Source organism: Oryza brachyantha, chromosome 4 (genome assembly GCF_000231095.2).
Source record: "Oryza brachyantha chromosome 4, ObraRS2, whole genome shotgun sequence".
NCBI classification, from domain to species: Eukaryota; Viridiplantae; Streptophyta; class Magnoliopsida; order Poales; family Poaceae; genus Oryza; species Oryza brachyantha.
Window position 1 is genome coordinate 19945233 of NC_023166.2, and position 18382 is coordinate 19963614.

General features: G+C 42.0%; 2 protein-coding genes across 2 annotated transcripts; both read left to right on the top strand.

Moving 5' to 3' along the window:
- Nucleotides 1-2673: 2673 nt before the first annotated feature.
- On the top strand, nt 2674-8699 carry LOC102715204 (NADPH--cytochrome P450 reductase-like). Its single transcript, XM_006653771.2, has 18 exons — nt 2674-3166; nt 3292-3351; nt 3450-3526; nt 4108-4165; nt 4253-4336; nt 4432-4468; nt 4912-4981; nt 5768-5962; nt 6059-6151; nt 6292-6523; nt 6620-6703; nt 6791-6942; nt 7138-7234; nt 7313-7462; nt 7548-7625; nt 7730-7852; nt 7945-8058; nt 8214-8699. The coding sequence occupies exons 1-18, from the start codon at nt 2870-2872 to the stop codon at nt 8292-8294; spliced, it is 2082 nt and encodes a 693-aa protein (XP_006653834.2). The 5' UTR covers nt 2674-2869; the 3' UTR covers nt 8295-8699.
- Nucleotides 8700-13203: 4504 nt separating this feature from the next.
- LOC102714730 (AP2-like ethylene-responsive transcription factor AIL5) lies at nt 13204-18006 on the top strand. The gene is made up of 9 exons (XM_006652871.3): nt 13204-13264; nt 13378-13738; nt 14098-14180; nt 14318-14326; nt 14447-14535; nt 15191-15264; nt 15477-15527; nt 15619-15695; nt 16816-18006. Exons 1-9 carry the CDS (start codon nt 13204-13206, stop codon nt 17472-17474), a joined length of 1464 nt encoding a protein of 487 aa, XP_006652934.2. The 3' UTR covers nt 17475-18006.
- Nucleotides 18007-18382: the final 376 nt, after the last annotated feature.

Genomic DNA, 18382 nt, shown 5'->3' on the forward strand with positions numbered 1-18382 from the left:
CTCAAGTTCAGTTTGCTGGTCATCAGCCCGCCTTGGAGTTTTTGGCATGTTATCTCTGTCGTTTTCACCAAAATTCATCTTGCGTGAGTTCTCCAGATAGTAAAAGCTTTAATCTTTTGGTCTAAATCGAGGCTCTGCATCTCTGATTAAATCACTCTTGGGTAAATTATGCATTGCAGTCAACGTTGAACATGAATGCCTTAGGTGTTTGATTATCTGATTATACAACTGTGCTTTGTAAGGTAGTAGGTATTAATATCTTCCTTGTCATTGCTACTAATTGAGGTTTCTAATTTGTTCACTGTTCAACTCTTCCCACACATGGTATACTCCCCGGTGAAAATACAAAAAAAAAAGAGAGAGAGAGACCGGGTGTTGGATTCAGTAGCTTATCTGAACCTGCACCTGATGTTCCTTCTGGATCTCTTCTATCCTGAAGATTTGAGGGTGGTCAGTGCCGGCGATATAAATATATCATTGGAAACTCTCATATCATGCTTTGCAGTATCTCTCCTACATATCGCGTTGACTTGATTGTATGATGAACAGCTCACAATTGCAACCTGCAAGCACTCTGACGATAACTGGTGTTTCTGAAGAGCAAGTACAGGGCGGCAGTCAAACAATTGGTAACCTCTTCTGAAGAAAATGGCAACATGCAGTTTTGGTTCTCTCTTTTGCTCATGAGTGATCCAGGCCCAAAAAAAAGATCCACTCCAATGCAAGTACTAATTAAAAAATTCTAGTTTTGTTCTAGGAAACAACCTTAATTTTCTCGGTTCAGATAATTAACACCTGAACTTTGGAACTTCTCTGCTTCTATGATTGGATTCTTACTATAACCTATTGCAAGTGATCACTAATCAATATTGTTGGTAACAGTCCCCATCCGTAAACCACAGTTTGATCTCTGATTCTCATCCTTGATGAGACATGCAAACACACAACCATTATCCTTGTAGAGAAGTACATAGCATAACTCTCAAGTGGTGCTTCCACGGCACTACTTGTTATCTTCGTGTTGCATGTCATCTTTGGTTGGTTTTTCTTGCCTTAAATTCTGCCAATCACATCTCCTATCGTCGTTTCTCTAACTACCACCCTAGAGCAGAATCAAATGTGAAAGATAGTGCTGCGTTTGTGCTTGTTGACTATGCAACCATCCACCGATAGTGTCACAACCCTTTTTTTCTGGCTCATTACCATCTGATCTGATTGGTTGGTTAGTAGACAGACATAGCAGTGTATTGGAGCCAACGCAAGACGAGCTCGAATGGCTATGATCATCATTCGACACCCAGAACATAATCGCTTCAAGCCTTCAACTCTCTGTCTCACAGAGACTATGACTTTAAAATAAAGTTGCTAGATTAGTGATGTTAAAAGACCAAAGTGTTTGTGGTTAGTAAGAAAACAATATTACTAAGACGGTTCATCTATTAATTAATATTTATTGTTTATATATATTTAAATTTATTAGCATACATATGAATTTACACAAAGTCTTACATCATGAAACTAATGTATTTACTTACTCTAAGATGCTTGACTTTTTTCGCTTGCAATGATTGACCATTTGTCTTATTCAAAAAATTATGAAAATATCATTTATTTTTCTTGTGACTTACTTTATTGTAAAAAAACTCTAAACACGAGTTGTTATTTTTTATATTTGTAATAAATTTTTGAATAAGACAAATGGTCAAACGTTGTAACTAAAAAATTCAAATATCTTACATTATAAAATGGAGGTAGCAGTAGATAAATGGTATTCCCCATATTTTAGGTTGTAAGATTTTTTTCCTATATTTTTCTATACACCAATATATACGTGAAAAACCAGAACATCATGTAACTTAAAACAAAGATAATAGTTACTACTCATCTCAAAATGATGTAAATACTTTTAGGTTGTTTGGTGATTAAGGTTAAGATGAAAAAATTATCATACCCTTAGTAATTGAGGAATGATTGGGTGGAAGGATTGGTGGGTGTAAATATGAATAATCATGAAAGATAAATGAACGATGAGACAAATAGAACCATGAATAGTACCAAAAATAATTATATTTTGCCATACGATGGAAATAACAGAAATGCTCATATGTTAAAACAGAGAGGGCAAGAGATAATACAAAAGATATACTTTTTCTATTTACGAATTGACGACACGTAAGAAAGAAAAAGAATTTTATAAGACAGGTGACATGGGTTAAAGATAAAATTCTTTTTTAACAGAAAGAGTAAAATGTTAAGATTTATTGAATAGCCTAAAAGTTCATCAAATGTCATCGGGTCTTTGGCTTTTACATTCCTCCATAAATATATGCTCTTCTCTACCGCTTTTATATCCCAGTACCATTGGAAAACACTTGGCAAAATAAGAACCTATTTTCAACCTTCTTTATAAAGAACATATTTTTTGACTGTAGATTTTTTGAAATCAAGGCTAGATTTTTTTATCTATTATCTTAAAAAAAATAAGAACATATTTTCAGCACGCAATTTCCTTTTCCATATGTGTATTTTCGGGCCAGATGGATCCAGGACGGCACCAGATGCTGGAGATCCCAGTGCAGGGTTCAGACAAAGGCAGCTTTTCTCCACTTCGGCTGGGAAAAAAAACCCGGGTTTTTATCAGCCGCAGAGCACGTCAAGATCGCCTTGTAGTGCAAAAGACAGCGACTTTATAAAAAACAGCAGAAAAAGGTGAGACTTTTTAACCCCGCAGCAGCAGCAGCAGCGAACAACTCGCCTTCCTTCCTCCAGCAGCGTGGGCGTAGGCCAGCGAGCAGCAGCGGCAGCAGCTGTTGGTAGGTGTGCGTCCCTCCCCAACCAAACCCTTCTCGCGCGGTGGGGGTGGGAAGCGATGGCGCTGGAGGCGGCGAGGTCGTGGGCGGCCTCCGTCCTGCCGCCGGAGCTCGCCGCTGCCGCGGGGGGTGACCCGCTCGCCGCCCTCGCCGCCACCGCCGCGGCGCTCGTCGCCGGGGTGCTCATCCTCGCCGTGTGGTTCCGATCCGGCAGCGGGGCGCCGTCCAAGCCGGCCGCCGCGCCGCCCCGCCCGCCGCCGGTCAAGATCGTCGCCGACGCCGACGCGGACGACGGCCGGAAGCGCGTCACCATCTTCTTCGGCACGCAGACAGGCACCGCCGAGGGATTTGCTAAGGTCGCTGCTTGATCCGATCCGCCCCACCGCCCCCGATCCAAAAGTTTCCTCTTTTTTCCTTTGTTTGTGCGATTGCCTTCTATCTTCGTGCTCGATTCGATTCGGTTTGCCTGGGCTTGCTGCAGGCGATGGCAGAGGAGGCGAGGGCGCGGTACGAGAAGGCGGTGTTCAAAGTTGTGGATCTGGTAATTGTGATGATCCCGACCTGTATGTGTATGTGTGCTAGATCGCTTGTTTGGATGTTGGCTTTCGGAATCTGAGATATGTGTGGAAACATGTGTAGGATGACTACGCAGCTGAGGATGAGGAGTACGAGGAGAAGCTCAGAAAGGAAACTGTCGTGCTGCTCTTCTTAGCAACGTGAGTCTTTGCTATTCTGATTCGTCGATTGCTGAATTGTGCTGACGATTGGTTGATTGCTGAATTGCGCCTTTTGTCGCTAGTGCCACGGTTACATAATTCACCTGCCTTTGTTGTAAAGCTCAAGTAACATGCATGCCATACAAAAATTGTTTAGATTGCATCGTTACACAAGCTACCCAAAGTCTATACCATTAGCTACACTTTCAATCAGCTGTATCATTAGCAAAGTGCCAAGCACTGCAATTCCGAGGAATTAGGTAGAAGCTTAATGAGCCTAGTGGTAGAGGGATTCATTGCTATCCGAGTAAGAGTTGAACATGGAGGTTTTTTGTGGGAGAGTTAGCTCAATTATTTTTTTGGGTTGGAATTCTAATGAGCACCTTAATGTTGTTGAATGGCATTTTTGTTTCTGATAAAAGAACTTAAGTAGCTTGGGATGAATTTCCTTTCATCCTAAAAGTTATGAACATCAGCAGAATTTTCCTTTGTATGAGTTGCACATAGTTTGTCTCTTGTGGTTATATTTGTTTGTCATGTATCAATGACTTCTGGGGCTAATTATGTTTCATTGAGTGTAGATATGGGGATGGGGAGCCTACTGACAATGCTGCAAGATTCTACAAATGGTTCACTGAGGTATGTGGAGTCCTTGACTCCATTTCTTTGATATATGCTTACTACAGTGTTTGATGATCTCCTTACTAATTTTTGACATTGGAGCAGGGGAAGGAAAAGGAAGTTTGGCTTAAGGATCTTAAGTATGCTGTCTTTGGCCTGGGGAATAGACAGTATGAACATTTTAATAAGGTTAACTTTATTGAATATGAAATGCTAGTACACATTGGTAAAGGTTGACTAGTTATGGTAATTGATGGTGGACTTATTTGTATGGAAAAATATAGGTTGCAAAGGTGGTGGACGAACTGCTAGAGGAGCAGGGTAAGTACTCTTGATGTACTACATTTGGAGGGAAAAAAATGGGTAAATAGGGCAAGTGCATTGCTGTGTTGGAACAACTTGCTATGCTGGCATGAGGGAGCATTCCCAATGTAGCAGTTTCTAATTATTTTACCAACTTTTGTCACAAGACTATTGTGAAAAATAGTTTTCTTGCAAGCAATTTAATTTTGGCATATGTATGACCCTTTAAATACATGTTTATATTTGTTCCTTATTATGCTGCCATAATAGGTTTTACTCTGTTTTACACCATCTTCTGTTTTAAATCTTTGAGCTTGTTGCATGATATAACTAGTTAGTCATTCCTGAACGTAACAGAATCATCTGTCGAACTTTTGTGATGGCAAAGTGATGATTCCTGACACATTTTTGCTGCCTGATCCTTAATTAGGTGTGATTCTTCTAATTTATGTTGCATATAGGTGGCAAGCGCCTTGTCCCAGTTGGCCTTGGAGATGATGATCAGTGCATTGAGGATGACTTCACGGCATGGTATGGAGATATGTTGTTGTGTAATCTTTCTTGTGTAAATATATCTGTCGTGTAGGGACAAAAGTGGTTTGGATATCTGATTGGCTTGTTTCTGTCTCCACTAAATCTACGCTTGAACTCCAACTTTTGTCTTTGATTGGTCCTGGATTTGGATACTGAATAAACCTTTTGTCGCATGTGAAACCACAACTTGGATTTTTTGTGAATTTGAAACCTTTCTAAAAAATGAATTTAGAGGATATGCCCCACATGGCCACATCTAGTTCAACAAATATACCGTGTGCAACATTTTTCTTCGTCAGAATACAGAAACGTTGATTAAAAAAAGGTGCATATGGTGTATTTGTCGAGCTAGATATGGATCACATTGCATATGCTTCCATATGTACCTGCATACTTTTGAATATACTGTCTTCCTTTTGTTACATTAGAAATATATTACTAAAATAAGTTAGAATTGTTGTAGTTAGATTCTGTAATACTTGCCTTCATTTTTCTTAAAAACTACTCCCTTTTTGTGATGAAAGTAAATTGATACTAACAATATCAATCTGGAATATTCTATGGTTATGGTCTATAGGTTGAAAACCCCACCAGAAATGATTATTCCTTGACCAAAGTTCTGTTTAACAATTTATTGATCATGGCCTGAATTTTGTTGACAAGATGTCTAGATTATTTTATTACTTTCTAAGTATACTGGTATCTTCTATATAAGCATTTTGGTGATTCTATAGTCGTGCCAGTGCCACACTGCTGAAGTTGAGAACTTTCTAATGTTTATAGGAAAGAACAAGTTTGGCCAGAATTGGACCAACTGCTCCGTGATGAAGATGATGCAACTGGTGCATCCACTCCTTACACTGCTGCTATACCTGAATACAGAATTGTATTTATTGATAAATCAGATGTATCATTCCAAGATAAATCCTGGTCACTTGCTAATGGCAGTGGTGTTATCGATATCCATCACCCTTGCAGGTATTCATTTGTCAAAAAAGTATTTACCTACGACTTCCTCCTATTCAGTTAGAAGTCGGTACATACATTCCAGCTCATCATTTGTTCCTTGCCTAGGTCTAATGTTGCTGTTCGAAAAGAACTCCACAAGCCAGCTTCAGATCGCTCTTGTATTCATCTCGAGTTTGATATCTCAGGCACTGGTCTTGTGTAAGTTCCCCATTATCCTAAAGTTGACATGATTTTTTCATGTCTTCTCTCATGTAGTTTTGACATTTTGTGTGAAATCAAATGCTTCAAGGTTGATTCCTCAAATATTGGTTTAACTTATATTTCTGAGAACCTGTCAGGTATGAAACTGGAGACCATGTTGGTGTTTATTCAGAAAATTCCATCGAGACAGTGGAGCAGGCCGAAAAGTTGCTAGATCTTTCCCCAGATACATTTTTCTCCGTCCATGCAGATGCAGAAGATGGATCTCCTCGTAAAGGGGGTGGTTCTTTGGCCCCACCTTTCCCTTCTCCGTGTACCTTGCGTACTGCACTTCTACGATATGCTGATCTCCTTAATTCACCAAAGAAGGTTGTCAAGTCCTAATGACCATCTAGCCATATTCCTTAAGCTTTTATGTTGTCCTATGATCATTTGACCAATTCTGCTTGATATGTCTGTCAACAGGCTGCTCTGGTTGCTTTAGCCGCTCATGCGTCTGACCTAGCTGAAGCTGAAAGATTGAGATTTTTGGCTTCCCCTGCTGGAAAGGTAGTGCCTGTTTTGTTAGAGCTTCCATTTCAGGGTCTTTATGTGTTATATATTCTCTGCTGACTGCTAAGACTTGCGTGTATACAGGATGAGTATTCTCAATGGGTAGTAGCTAGCCAGAGGAGCCTTCTTGAAGTTATGGCTGCATTCCCTTCAGTTAAGCCCCCATTGGGAGTATTCTTTGCAGCTATTGCTCCTCGTCTACAACCACGTTACTATTCCATATCATCATCTCCAAAGTAAGTGTTCTTACCTTCCATTTAAAATTTTAGACACTGTTTGCTGCATTGTTGCATCATGGAATCCATTTAGTTTCTGGACACGGTCTAAGCTAATACATGTATTTCCTTTGTGGTTATATTCGAAAATCTGACTCGCCATTATATTACTACTCTTGTGGTGCGAGATCTGATTCTTTCAATATATCCCTACAGGATTGCTCCGTCCAGAATTCATGTAACATGTGCATTAGTTTATGGGCCTACACCAACAGGAAGGATTCACCAAGGAGTTTGTTCAACATGGATGAAGGTAACTCAAGCAATTCAATTGCCTGCAATGAGAAGGTTTCCTACAGTTTGGCTTATTCCTCCAACGTCTATCTTGTAGAACACAATTCCATCGGAATATAGTGAAGAATGTAGCTGGGCACCAATTTATGTGAGGCAATCAAATTTTAAGTTACCTGCAGATCCGACCACTCCAATTATCATGATTGGTCCTGGGACAGGGTTAGCGCCATTTAGGGGCTTCTTGCAGGTTTGTTTTGCCAAATCTTCATTTCTGTTCACTTTGGTTTTTGGGATGGCCCTGCTAACTTCGTTCGTTATTTCTGCTTGCTCAGGAAAGATTAGCTCTCAAACAATCTGGAGTTGAATTGGGCAGTTCAATCCTCTTCTTTGGATGCAGGAACCGTAATATGGTATGCATCAAAAGATGGTTGATGAAACAAATACATATTATGGTCATGTTGCTATTACTGGAACTCAATCTGAATAAGCCAACTTGAATATTATGATCTTGCAGGACTACATATATGAAGACGAGTTGGAAAATTTCCTTCAGGAGGGGGCACTTTCTGAGCTAATTGTTGCCTTCTCCCGTGAAGGACCAACCAAAGAATATGTGCAGCATAAGATGGTCGATAAGGTAAGTAGGATACACACTTCTCGATTCAAGTTTTTATACAGATATTCCCCACACATGCTTAAACTAAAAAAGAAAAAATCTGGTGCTATCAGGCCACAGAAATTTGGAACATTCTCTCACAAGGTGGTTACCTATATGTATGTGGTGATGCCAAGGGTATGGCAAGAGACGTACACAGAGCTCTTCATACAATTGTTCAAGAGCAGGTAGAGAGAAATACCCTTTGTCTCATCCATATCTACTCCTCCGTCCCTAAATGTTTGTCTCATCCATATCTATATTTGTCGATTGAGATGTGGAATCAGTCATGTATTAATTAATGACTAGTAGATCCTAACAATCACTTTGCAACTCGTTTCAGGGATCGTTGGATAGCTCCAAAACCGAGAGCTATGTAAAGAGCCTACAGATGGACGGCAGGTACCTGCGTGATGTATGGTGACACCGTCTGAAGAACATCAGAATAGCTGTCGCTCTAGCTTTGTAGAAGTGAAGGTGTCTGTCGGCTTTGCCTGTATGGCCATGGTGTGCATGCCAACCCAATAGTGAGTTTTCAGAGCGAAGCGGTGCCATTGCTTAGAAATTGGAGTTGAAAAATCTGTGTAATTCTTTGACATCTAACATGGTTCCGATATTTATTATATTATTATATGGAGATTGAAAGAATAAGTACCTGTTGTTGTAGATTTGTAGAACTTGAAAGTTGGCCCTATCCCTGGAGTTTGTAGTAAAAGGGATTTACATCATACAGTACAAGACAATCAGATTATATCATGTATACATTGAAAGAACACCAAAACCCAATTTTGCATCTGGTTTATAAATTAGAACATATGTTACTTAAGTAGTAGTTACCACCTGATCATTTCTCTGTTGTTTTTGTGTTCGTCATATGTTATAGGGCGGCCTTGATATGGTCGTCTTTGCCGACCAAATGTTGGAAAAAAACACCCAGGCTCACTGTCACTATTTGGATGAAAAATCATCGCACATGCTGAGAAAATTGAACTGAATAACAGCAACCGACGACACTGTCGTGATGCTCTGATGGTGAGACATCGAATCTACTGCAAAATTAAATCAAAAGTCTTGCCAAAGAAAGTCTGGATTGTTGACAGGGACACCTGTTGAATAGGAAAATCATCAGAGTATCTTGTCTGAAGATACAAACACTGATGCAGTGATGCACGGTGACACTCCGAGAAGTTAAGCTGTAGCATGGAGGTGACGAGGCGTGCGTGCTGTCGCCGGCCGGCGAGCATGACAACAAGTAGCCACGTCGCCTTTGCATGTGTGCCACCTTCTCCTCACTCTTCCTGCTGACTGACTAGCTAGCCGCTTTGGTTCTCTCTCTTCTTCAGACATGTGAGAGTTAACAGTGTCTGATAGCTGCAAGGGAATTAACGTGCTGCACACTAATCTCCGAGCAATTGCACGATGCATATATTATATGGCCAATCGCTCATCAGTTTAACAAAACCATCTTTGACTGCAAATCGCGGTAGCCCGACCTGCCGGCGCCACGGTATTGGTATGCAGTATAATATTCATGTAGTACACATCTTCAGGCAGTTCACTGTTTGGGCTCCCAGCTTCATGCTAGTGGCAATTACTAATCAAGATTCTTCCAAAGACCCAACTAATCCTGAAAATTAATATACCAAATTAGCATGCTCAACGTATCTGTAGTCACATATGCTCTTTCCTAGCTTGAACACACACACATGCTGCAGCAGCTTGGTTAATATAACCTGCTCTATTGCCGCTGCAGGTTTCTTCAGAGATTCAGACGCAGGAGATCCCAACCTGCAAAGGGTAGTATAGCCATAGATAGATAATTAGATAAGAATTAGATACGGCATATTCTACACACGCATATACAAATTGTGCAGTGCTTCCACTGACAGACACGTCGAAACGGCGCCATATCTGAACAGATATACTGCCATTGAAACACGTCAGAACATACATCAGATAGATTATAATTTGTATGCATATATACAAAATGCCTCAGCTTTCTGGATGATTCTGCAGCTAGCGGTTTGAGGATTGAGACAGACGACGTACATGCCAAGCTTGATTAGCTTTGCACCTAGAACACCGAGGAGTGAAAAAAGGTTGTGCGAGACACGTGCAGACTTTGAACTTTCTGGCAGATTAAGCCTAATTTAAGAGAGCCTTTGGTCAGCACCGGAAGCAAAGAAAGGTAGCTATAGCTAATTAAGCTGAGCTAAGAATGGATCAATGGAGTACGGCTCAATTGACCAAATCGATCAACAACCTAGCTCATTATCGGCAGCAATGGGAGGCTGCTGCATCAGCTTGCTGGAGATGGATCATGGATGTAGCTAGCTAGCTAGGGCAGCATGTGTGTTTAGTACCTTAATTACATTGCGTTAGCTTTAGTTCGTTGTCGTCCCTATCCTGTCCGGTTCACTTTGATGACGTGCATGCGTGCGTGTCCCTATGGCTAAGAGGGTCCGTGGTTATCCGTAGGGGTAGGACACATGGTTTAGGTTGTTGGTGTATACTGTGGAGTGGCATTGCTATGGCTACCAGCTGCGATCTCTCGGGGATTATTATGTCTTATGGGAAAATCTGTTCTTTTCTTTGGAACAAGATACAGGAATGAATAACGGATGGAGTTTTATCACTTAAAAAACATGCAAGTTTAAATTTGACTTCTATAATTTATAATAAATTAATAAATTAAAGTAAAAAATAGTATATACAAATTTGAAGTTAAATTTATTATTTTTATTACAACTAAATTTGAAATTACATGTTTGTGGAGTAATATATTCCATCAAACTATCTTATTAATTTTTAAAAAATTTAATGACGATTTAGATGATACGTAAGAAATGGGTAGATATCCCACCGTGATGAAAATACTTTATGAGTAGATGCAACTGATTTCTGGAATTTTGTTGGAGAGGAATTCAGTTCTACCTGAATTTAGATTAGTGCGCTAGCGATCTGTTCTTCAGAGGTTCAGAGTTAAAACTTATGTTATTACTAGTCGGTTAAGTAGCTCGTTTCTCATGCATTTGTCCCAGCAATTCTTTGTTTAAACGAGATACACTGACTGTAATTACTTGGCTACTTTGGTTTATTACTGGAAATTTGTCCCAGCAATTCTTTTTACCTGAAATGGAGCCGTTCTCTAGCTAGTGCAGAGTTCAGACATGAACAGAGCAGTTTTTCAGAGAGCGTTGAACACGACGCTGACGCAGCTCAACTGCGGTGCGGGGGCGTAGCGAATTGCGAATTGAAAAATGGCCATGTCCACGTGATGCCCACCATCTTCTTCTTCCCCCGACCTGCACGGCTGCCGGTGACGATCGATCGACCGAGAGGCGTGGATATTTTGACCAGATTCCATCGGCTCCCTTCCGACGACCGCCACGCCGCACGTGCGCCGGGGGTGCACGCGTCAGGGAGAGCTGCGCCGGTGAGCGGTCGACCGCACGCTTCTCTCACGTGCGGCTCCGGCCGCCCCTCCCCTCTCCCTGCCGACGTGATCGACCGGCCGGAAGAACGAAGCGTCTGTCGCGTACTACGTAGGTTAGGAACGACGTCCATGGCGTCACACATCGTCGTCGACAGATCGATCCTGACCGTCCGGCCACCGTCTGAACCCAACCGGCCAACAAACGTCGCCGGCCGATTCACACGTGGCGGGACCCAACACGGCGGCGCGGCGGCGGCGGCGAGCTAGATACGGCTAGCTAGCGAGCTACTCTGATCGATCAGCTCCATGCTCGATCGTCGTCGCCGCATGATTAGGCGGGCTGGGCCATGCTCTGCATCCATCGATCGATCGAGAGATCCCCTGCGTATATGGCTAGCTCGCTGCCGCCTGCTGGTCATGCCCATGCATGCATGATCGATGGAGGAAGAAGACGACGAGAGGTAGCGATGGAAAGGCGCCATGGTGTACACGTACACGTCGTTTCCTGTCCCCGTGGCTGCTTCCTCCGTGCACTGCATAAAGCACTCCATTTCTGCTCCGTGTGCTTTCGCTGATGATAGATGAAATATTAACAAACTTTTGATATCTATTTAATAGTATAAGCGATAAAACATAATTATTATTAAATTTAAAATATATTATATAAGTTGAGATATAAATTCTATAAACATCTTGATCATTATAACCGCTTAGAGCAAGTACTATCAGCCTTTTAACAGAAGCCCAAAATGACGTACCATATTAAATTATGAGACGGAGAAGAAAAGAGAAGAGAATGAACCATTCTCTCGGTCAAGAGATTGCTTCTACACGATCTCTAAGTAAAAAAAATAAACACAAATAGTAGATTGGTTAACCAATGGTTAAAATTAGTGTGTTAAGCTAGTGTAGAGATGATTGTTTGTGTTACTTCGTAATGAAAATAAAGTAATTATTTATGTGAACAAAATTGGGTGTGACATTCATTATCCTCTTATAAAATTTCCTTTGCGTTATGTGTCATATGATTCCTTTGTATTTTTCTACTCAATTGAACATTTCTGTTTTCCTTCCTGTATTTTGCAATTATCTAGTTTTCACTCACATTCGTATTAAAACACTGTTTTTTTCTATTTTTTCCTCAGTTACAAGGAATCCCAAGAAGTAAAAAGTGTAAGAGCAGATACAATAGCAGGCTATAAGCCATAAACATATTTTAAAGAGATAAGAGAAGATAGAAGAGAGATACGCTACTAATTTATAACCAGCTGTATACGGACTCCAAGATAAAATATTTGTATGACATATGGAACCATGTATTAATGTTTTATAGGTAATATAGATAAGTATAAATTGATTATAAATAAATTAAAACTTATAGTTGGCCTATTGAACTTGCTCTACAAAGTATACCTTGAGCGGCCGAGCCTATCCATCCAAGGTTCCAGAGCATGGCATTGCCTGCAGCTTTGCTTCGAAGGCGGTCAAGGATACCGCCGGCGCCGACCGCACCCTTGCCTCCACCTGTAAAACGCTCTGCCGCCACCTCGCCGGCGCCTCCAAAACTGCACCCTCCTCCTCCTCCCAGCTTTCAAAGCCAAGGCGTAGTAAAAAGCATCTCTTTCTCTCTCTCTCTCTCTCCCTCTCTCTCTCTCTCTGCATACATGGCGTCTCCTCGAAACCCTCATATAAATATACCGCGCCTCGTTGCTTGTGCACCTCACACAGTCTCTCTCTCTTCTTCTTCTCTCTCTACACTACAGTTTGTGGTGTCTTCTTCTCCTTCCTCTATTATATCATCTCATTACAACCGCCCCATTCCTGGTCTTCACCTACTAGCTATCTTCTTCTTCATCTCCTACTAGCTCAGGGAAAAAACTAAACTTGAGAAGTTACCATGGACATGGACACCTCGCACCAGTATCCATGGCCGCTCAACTTCTCCCTGGCTCATCACTGTTAGTGCTTACTGCATGTTCGTCGGTTTCTGTGTTCGAAATGTTCTGGTCTCAGTTTTGGAGTGTCATGCTGATGCGTTGGTGTGTGTGTGTGTGTGTGTGTGTCTGTGCAGGTGATATGGAGGAGGAGGAGAGGGGCGCGGCGGCCGAGCTGGCGGCGATAGCCGGAGCCGCGCAGCCGCCGAAGCTGGAGGACTTTCTTGGAGGGGGCGGCGGCGGCGGCGTCCCGGTTTCTGGACCGGCACAGACGGCGGCCGCTGAGCTGTACGAGTCGGAGCTCAAGTTCTTGGCCGCTGGCTTCCTGAGCGGCGCGGCAGCTGGGGCGGCGCCGGCGCCCTCGCCGCCGGCTGCTCTAGAGCAGAACGACGATAAGCAGCTGGTCTTGCCGCAGGCCGCGGTGGCGCCGGCGCAGGAGCAGAAGAAGGCGGTGGACTCCTTCGGGCAGAGAACGTCTATCTACCGCGGCGTTACGCGGTAAGCTACCAGCAGAGATCGATCCGTCTATATGTCGGCCATGAAATCAAAAATGAATATTCAGATAACACGCAAGAAACGAGTCGATACGAATGCTAAGAACTAATCATCTACTTGCATGCAAACTAATCATCTTGTGCTGGTGTGCTACAACGGTGTAGATTCACATGCACATCGGCTAGCTCATGTATAATCAAACATTACCTGGTCTGTTTTACGAAACAAATTTCATATATTCATGGGAAATATGAATCAAACGATATCTTTTAAACATCTGTTAAAATCAGTCGAGTTATACTTATATGCATAGTTTAATTAATCAAGAGATTTTAGGGCATAAACTCCATGGTTATGTTCAGGCATCGGTGGACTGGAAGGTACGAGGCGCATCTGTGGGACAACAGCTGCCGGCGTGAAGGCCAGAGCCGCAAGGGACGACAAGGTTTACTACCCATTCATTTTTTCTGCACTACTCTTCTCATTTGTGCATGCAGCTAACTGATCATAAATCTTTTTTTATGTCGATTTGTTGGGCATGCTGATCTCATTTGTGGCTGATGTTTCTGGTGTCCTCTACAGTGTACTTGGGTAAGAATAAGACACTTCTAGTCATAGTACTTTTATACTAGTAGCTAGTGTAACTTTGCATCATCTGAAACATTTTAATTAAGGTGTGAATGATGCAGAGGGTTGTTTGATGATTCACAGGTGGCTATGATAAGGAGGAGAAGGCGGCGAGGGCGTATGATCTTGCCGCGTTGAAGTACTGGGGTCCTAGCACCACCACCAACTTTCCGGTAAACTCACATCTAATTCTAAAGATGGATTTTAATTTAATTTTCTGTGTTACCTGCATGAGCAAAACAATATCCTGAGTGGCCGACTCCGGTGCATTGTACTTGCAGAAGAATTTAATCCATATCATTGATCTATTTTTATCAGACGGCTATGATTTAATTATACTACCTTGTGTAGTAGAAATTTGAGTGGGTAATATTGTCATTTTCATTGGGATCCTAAATTACCACGCCGGAGAAGAAGGACTCTATCGACACGCCAGGAGGAGGAGTCTGTCGCCGCGGCGTGCCCCAGAAGAGGACGAGGAGAAGGATGCTGTCGCCGCAACGCAGAAGAGAGGCCGATGCAGATTGGACGATGCAAAACTAATCTCGTCCAATCAACGATGCAGATTGGACGATGAAAAAAAATACAAACAATCAAATAATTAACAAATACAAATCAAATAATTAATAAAGTGCAAAAATAACCTTTTTAATCAACGGACTAGATTAGTTCTACTGGTAGTATAATACTACCAGTAAAATGCATCGGAGCATTGCTCGTATCCTGAATGATGCAAGTCTATAGTAAAAGCATGTGCATGATCTGTGTATTCTTGCTAGCTTGATGTATCTTTATGGGGCAAGCTGTTAAATGACTTGAATCTTTCAGGTTGCCGAGTACGAAAAGGAGCTGGAGGAGATGAAGCACATGACACGCCAGGAGTTTGTAGCTTCACTTAGGAGGTACAGGATAATGATGACCACTCTTTATTAGCTAAGTTGAATTTATATATATGTAGTGATATTCCATGCATGGTCATTCATCAAAGTATATGTGCTCCCATGCAAAGCCATTCTATATATGCATGAATCATCATCACCTGTTTTTTATTTTATATGTACATAGCTTTGTTGTTCATGTAAGTTTAGTGAAAAACTTGCACTGGTGCATGCAGGAAGAGCAGTGGATTCTCTCGTGGTGCTTCTATATACAGGGGTGTTACAAGGTGATATAGATTATTTTTTCACTTGTAACCTAGCTATGTTTGGCCTCCTGGATGAATGTGCATCTCAACCAAGTGATGTGCTTGTGTGTAGACATCACCAGCATGGGAGATGGCAAGCAAGGATCGGAAGAGTGGCCGGCAACAAGGATCTCTACCTTGGAACATTCGGTAAGTTGCACATTATTTCCATGTTGAATAATATGGTGTTCATCAGAAATTTGTTATGCAAAAAGTGATATCAGTAACCCCACAAAACCTCTCACAAATTTGACTAGCTCTCCTTAATTAATAAATGCTTGCAGAAAACATGCATGGTGGGAAAACCTAATGCTAATGTTCTCTAATACTAGTTGATCCGTAGACAAATGCAATGTCAGTGTGCTCATCATGTATAAGAATGCTCAAGGGTTTTCTCGACGCTAACCTATACATAATCTTTGTCATTAGAACTTTCTTTTTTCAAAGATGAAATTACAAATAGGAGAGGGTGCACGTGTTGGGCCCCCCTCATAACGCATTAGTCATTTTCTTACACTCACATTACAATATTAAGCCCTTGCACGTAGGTTCCACCTTAATTTATACTTTGCACACACAGGGCTTGTAGCTAGATTCGTCGACATATTTTATGCAGGTCAAAAACATCTACTTTGACCAGATGTGTGAGCATGGCCAGATTTGATTCGAAATTTGTCATCTTTTGCGCCAACGCATGATGGTTTTGGGGCTTTATGCAGCAGGCAAGAGGAAAAAAAAGAAGACACACCATGCATGTATCCATGGCTGTTAGATTGCAAACCTGAACACTGCCTTTCTTCGTTCACTGCATGTAGCATAGCCCGTGTTTGGAATATAATTATCACTCTCTTATCGTGCTCGGCTTTCCACAAGAGCATGTGATTGGTGATTAAATTACTGCTGCATTGCTGAACCAGCCATTATCATTACGGTACTATCAGATTTAACTATGCTTGATCAGTGATCACCACACCCTACAGTTTCGTCAGCTGTGTACAGCTTAGTTCAAAGTCTTGCTGATGCAACTTGCTGGATGTCTAGTAATTAACTTACATAAAAGTTCACTGCACTGTGGTGCCATCCTTTGTTAAAGTATACAATGAGCTAATTCAAATATGTTTCATGTGTGAACATTACTGTTTAGTCATCAGGAGTTGATCAAGAACTTAGATGAAATAAATACTACATATACTTTCTTTGATATATATGTGATACATATTCAGCAGCTGAATGTTTCTCCAACGTGCATGCTTAACTTGCTTCATTTCAGGCACTGAGGAGGAAGCTGCAGAAGCATACGACATCGCGGCGATCAAGTTCCGTGGCCTGAATGCTGTCACCAACTTCGAGATCAGCCGGTACAACGTGGAGAGCATAATCAACAGCAACCTCCCAATCGGGAGCATGGCCGGCAACCGGAGCAGCAAGGCCCTGGAGCTCGCGCCGGCCAGCTCCACCGACGGCACCATGCCCGGCGCCGCAGAAGCCAGCCACGCCGGCGTCGCGCCGCCGCCGTCGACGCTTGCGTTCACAGCACTTCCCATGAAGTATGATCCAGCGGACTACCTGTCATTCCTCGCGCTGCAGCATCACCAGCAAGGAAATCTTCAGGGGTTAGGCTTCGGCCTCTACAGTTCAGGAGTAAACCTGGATTTCGCAGGTGCCAATGGCAATGGGGCCATGCCACATTGCTACACCAATGTCTCATTACATGAGCAGCAGCAGCAGCAAAATCAGGAGCAAGATCAGCAGGATCAGTCGCAAAGCTCCAACAGCTGCAGCTCCAATATTCCATTTGCCACACCTATAGCTTTCAGTGGGCCATATGAAAGCTCCACGACAGCAGCAGCAGCAGCAGCAGCAGCAAGCTCCTTTGGATACTACCCAAATGTTGCAGCCTTTCAGACACCAATCTTTGGAATGGAATGATTTGGGGAGGTGGCACTTTGCATGCAAAAAAGGAAGGGCCTGATCCCTGAGAGGTGATGAGGATCAAGACTGACATAGTTCATTCTCACACAACAACAACAACAACATAAAGGTCAGGGGAGAAAAAGAGAGGTAAGGTAGAATGATATGATGCAAACATAGGAAGCAGCAGCATGCTGAAGAGAGACACTGACAAGTCAGAGACACTGTGCTAACAAAACGATGCAGCGCAAGCATATTGTTTACCCTTTTTTTTTTTCACCTTTCGTAGCTTTGTTTTCTTGTGCTTTTGTTCATCGCTGAGCTTTGTTGCCCCCCTCAGCTTCTTTTGAGCTTTTCTCTCTTTCTGCTGACATGATTCTGCAAGTGCCATGATAGCTTTAGCCCATGTACAATGGAAGAAGCAGGGACCTCTCTCTCTGTAGCTTTTGCTCTCTTTTCTTTTCCTCATTGTTAGATCGCCTTTAGTCATGGCCCCTGTTTACTGAACAAGTTGCTGTCCACAAGTATACAGTACTGCAATGCAAGCATTTTATCCGCAAACTCTGCATGTGAAAAATCGTAAGCTAGTACATACACAATGCATTCTGTATTTGAAAAGATGTACTAACGCCGGCTGGGTGAGGTTAAGTTAATTTATCCTGGGTGAGGATAAGTTAATTTATCCTGTAAAAAAACGTAATAATAGATTAGTATATAATTAATTAGTTATTAATTATTAAAAAAATAAAATAGATTACAACTTTCCTATAAGAGCCACGGCATTATTAGACTGCAAAGTGAAAAAAAACAGGGTTAAATCTGTAATTAAACTCTAAAGTAAGGCTAGTTATGTAATTGACCTTAGAAGAAAATACTCAAAACAATCCAGGTATATCAATTAATCTAGTTTTAGTGAATAAGAGAGT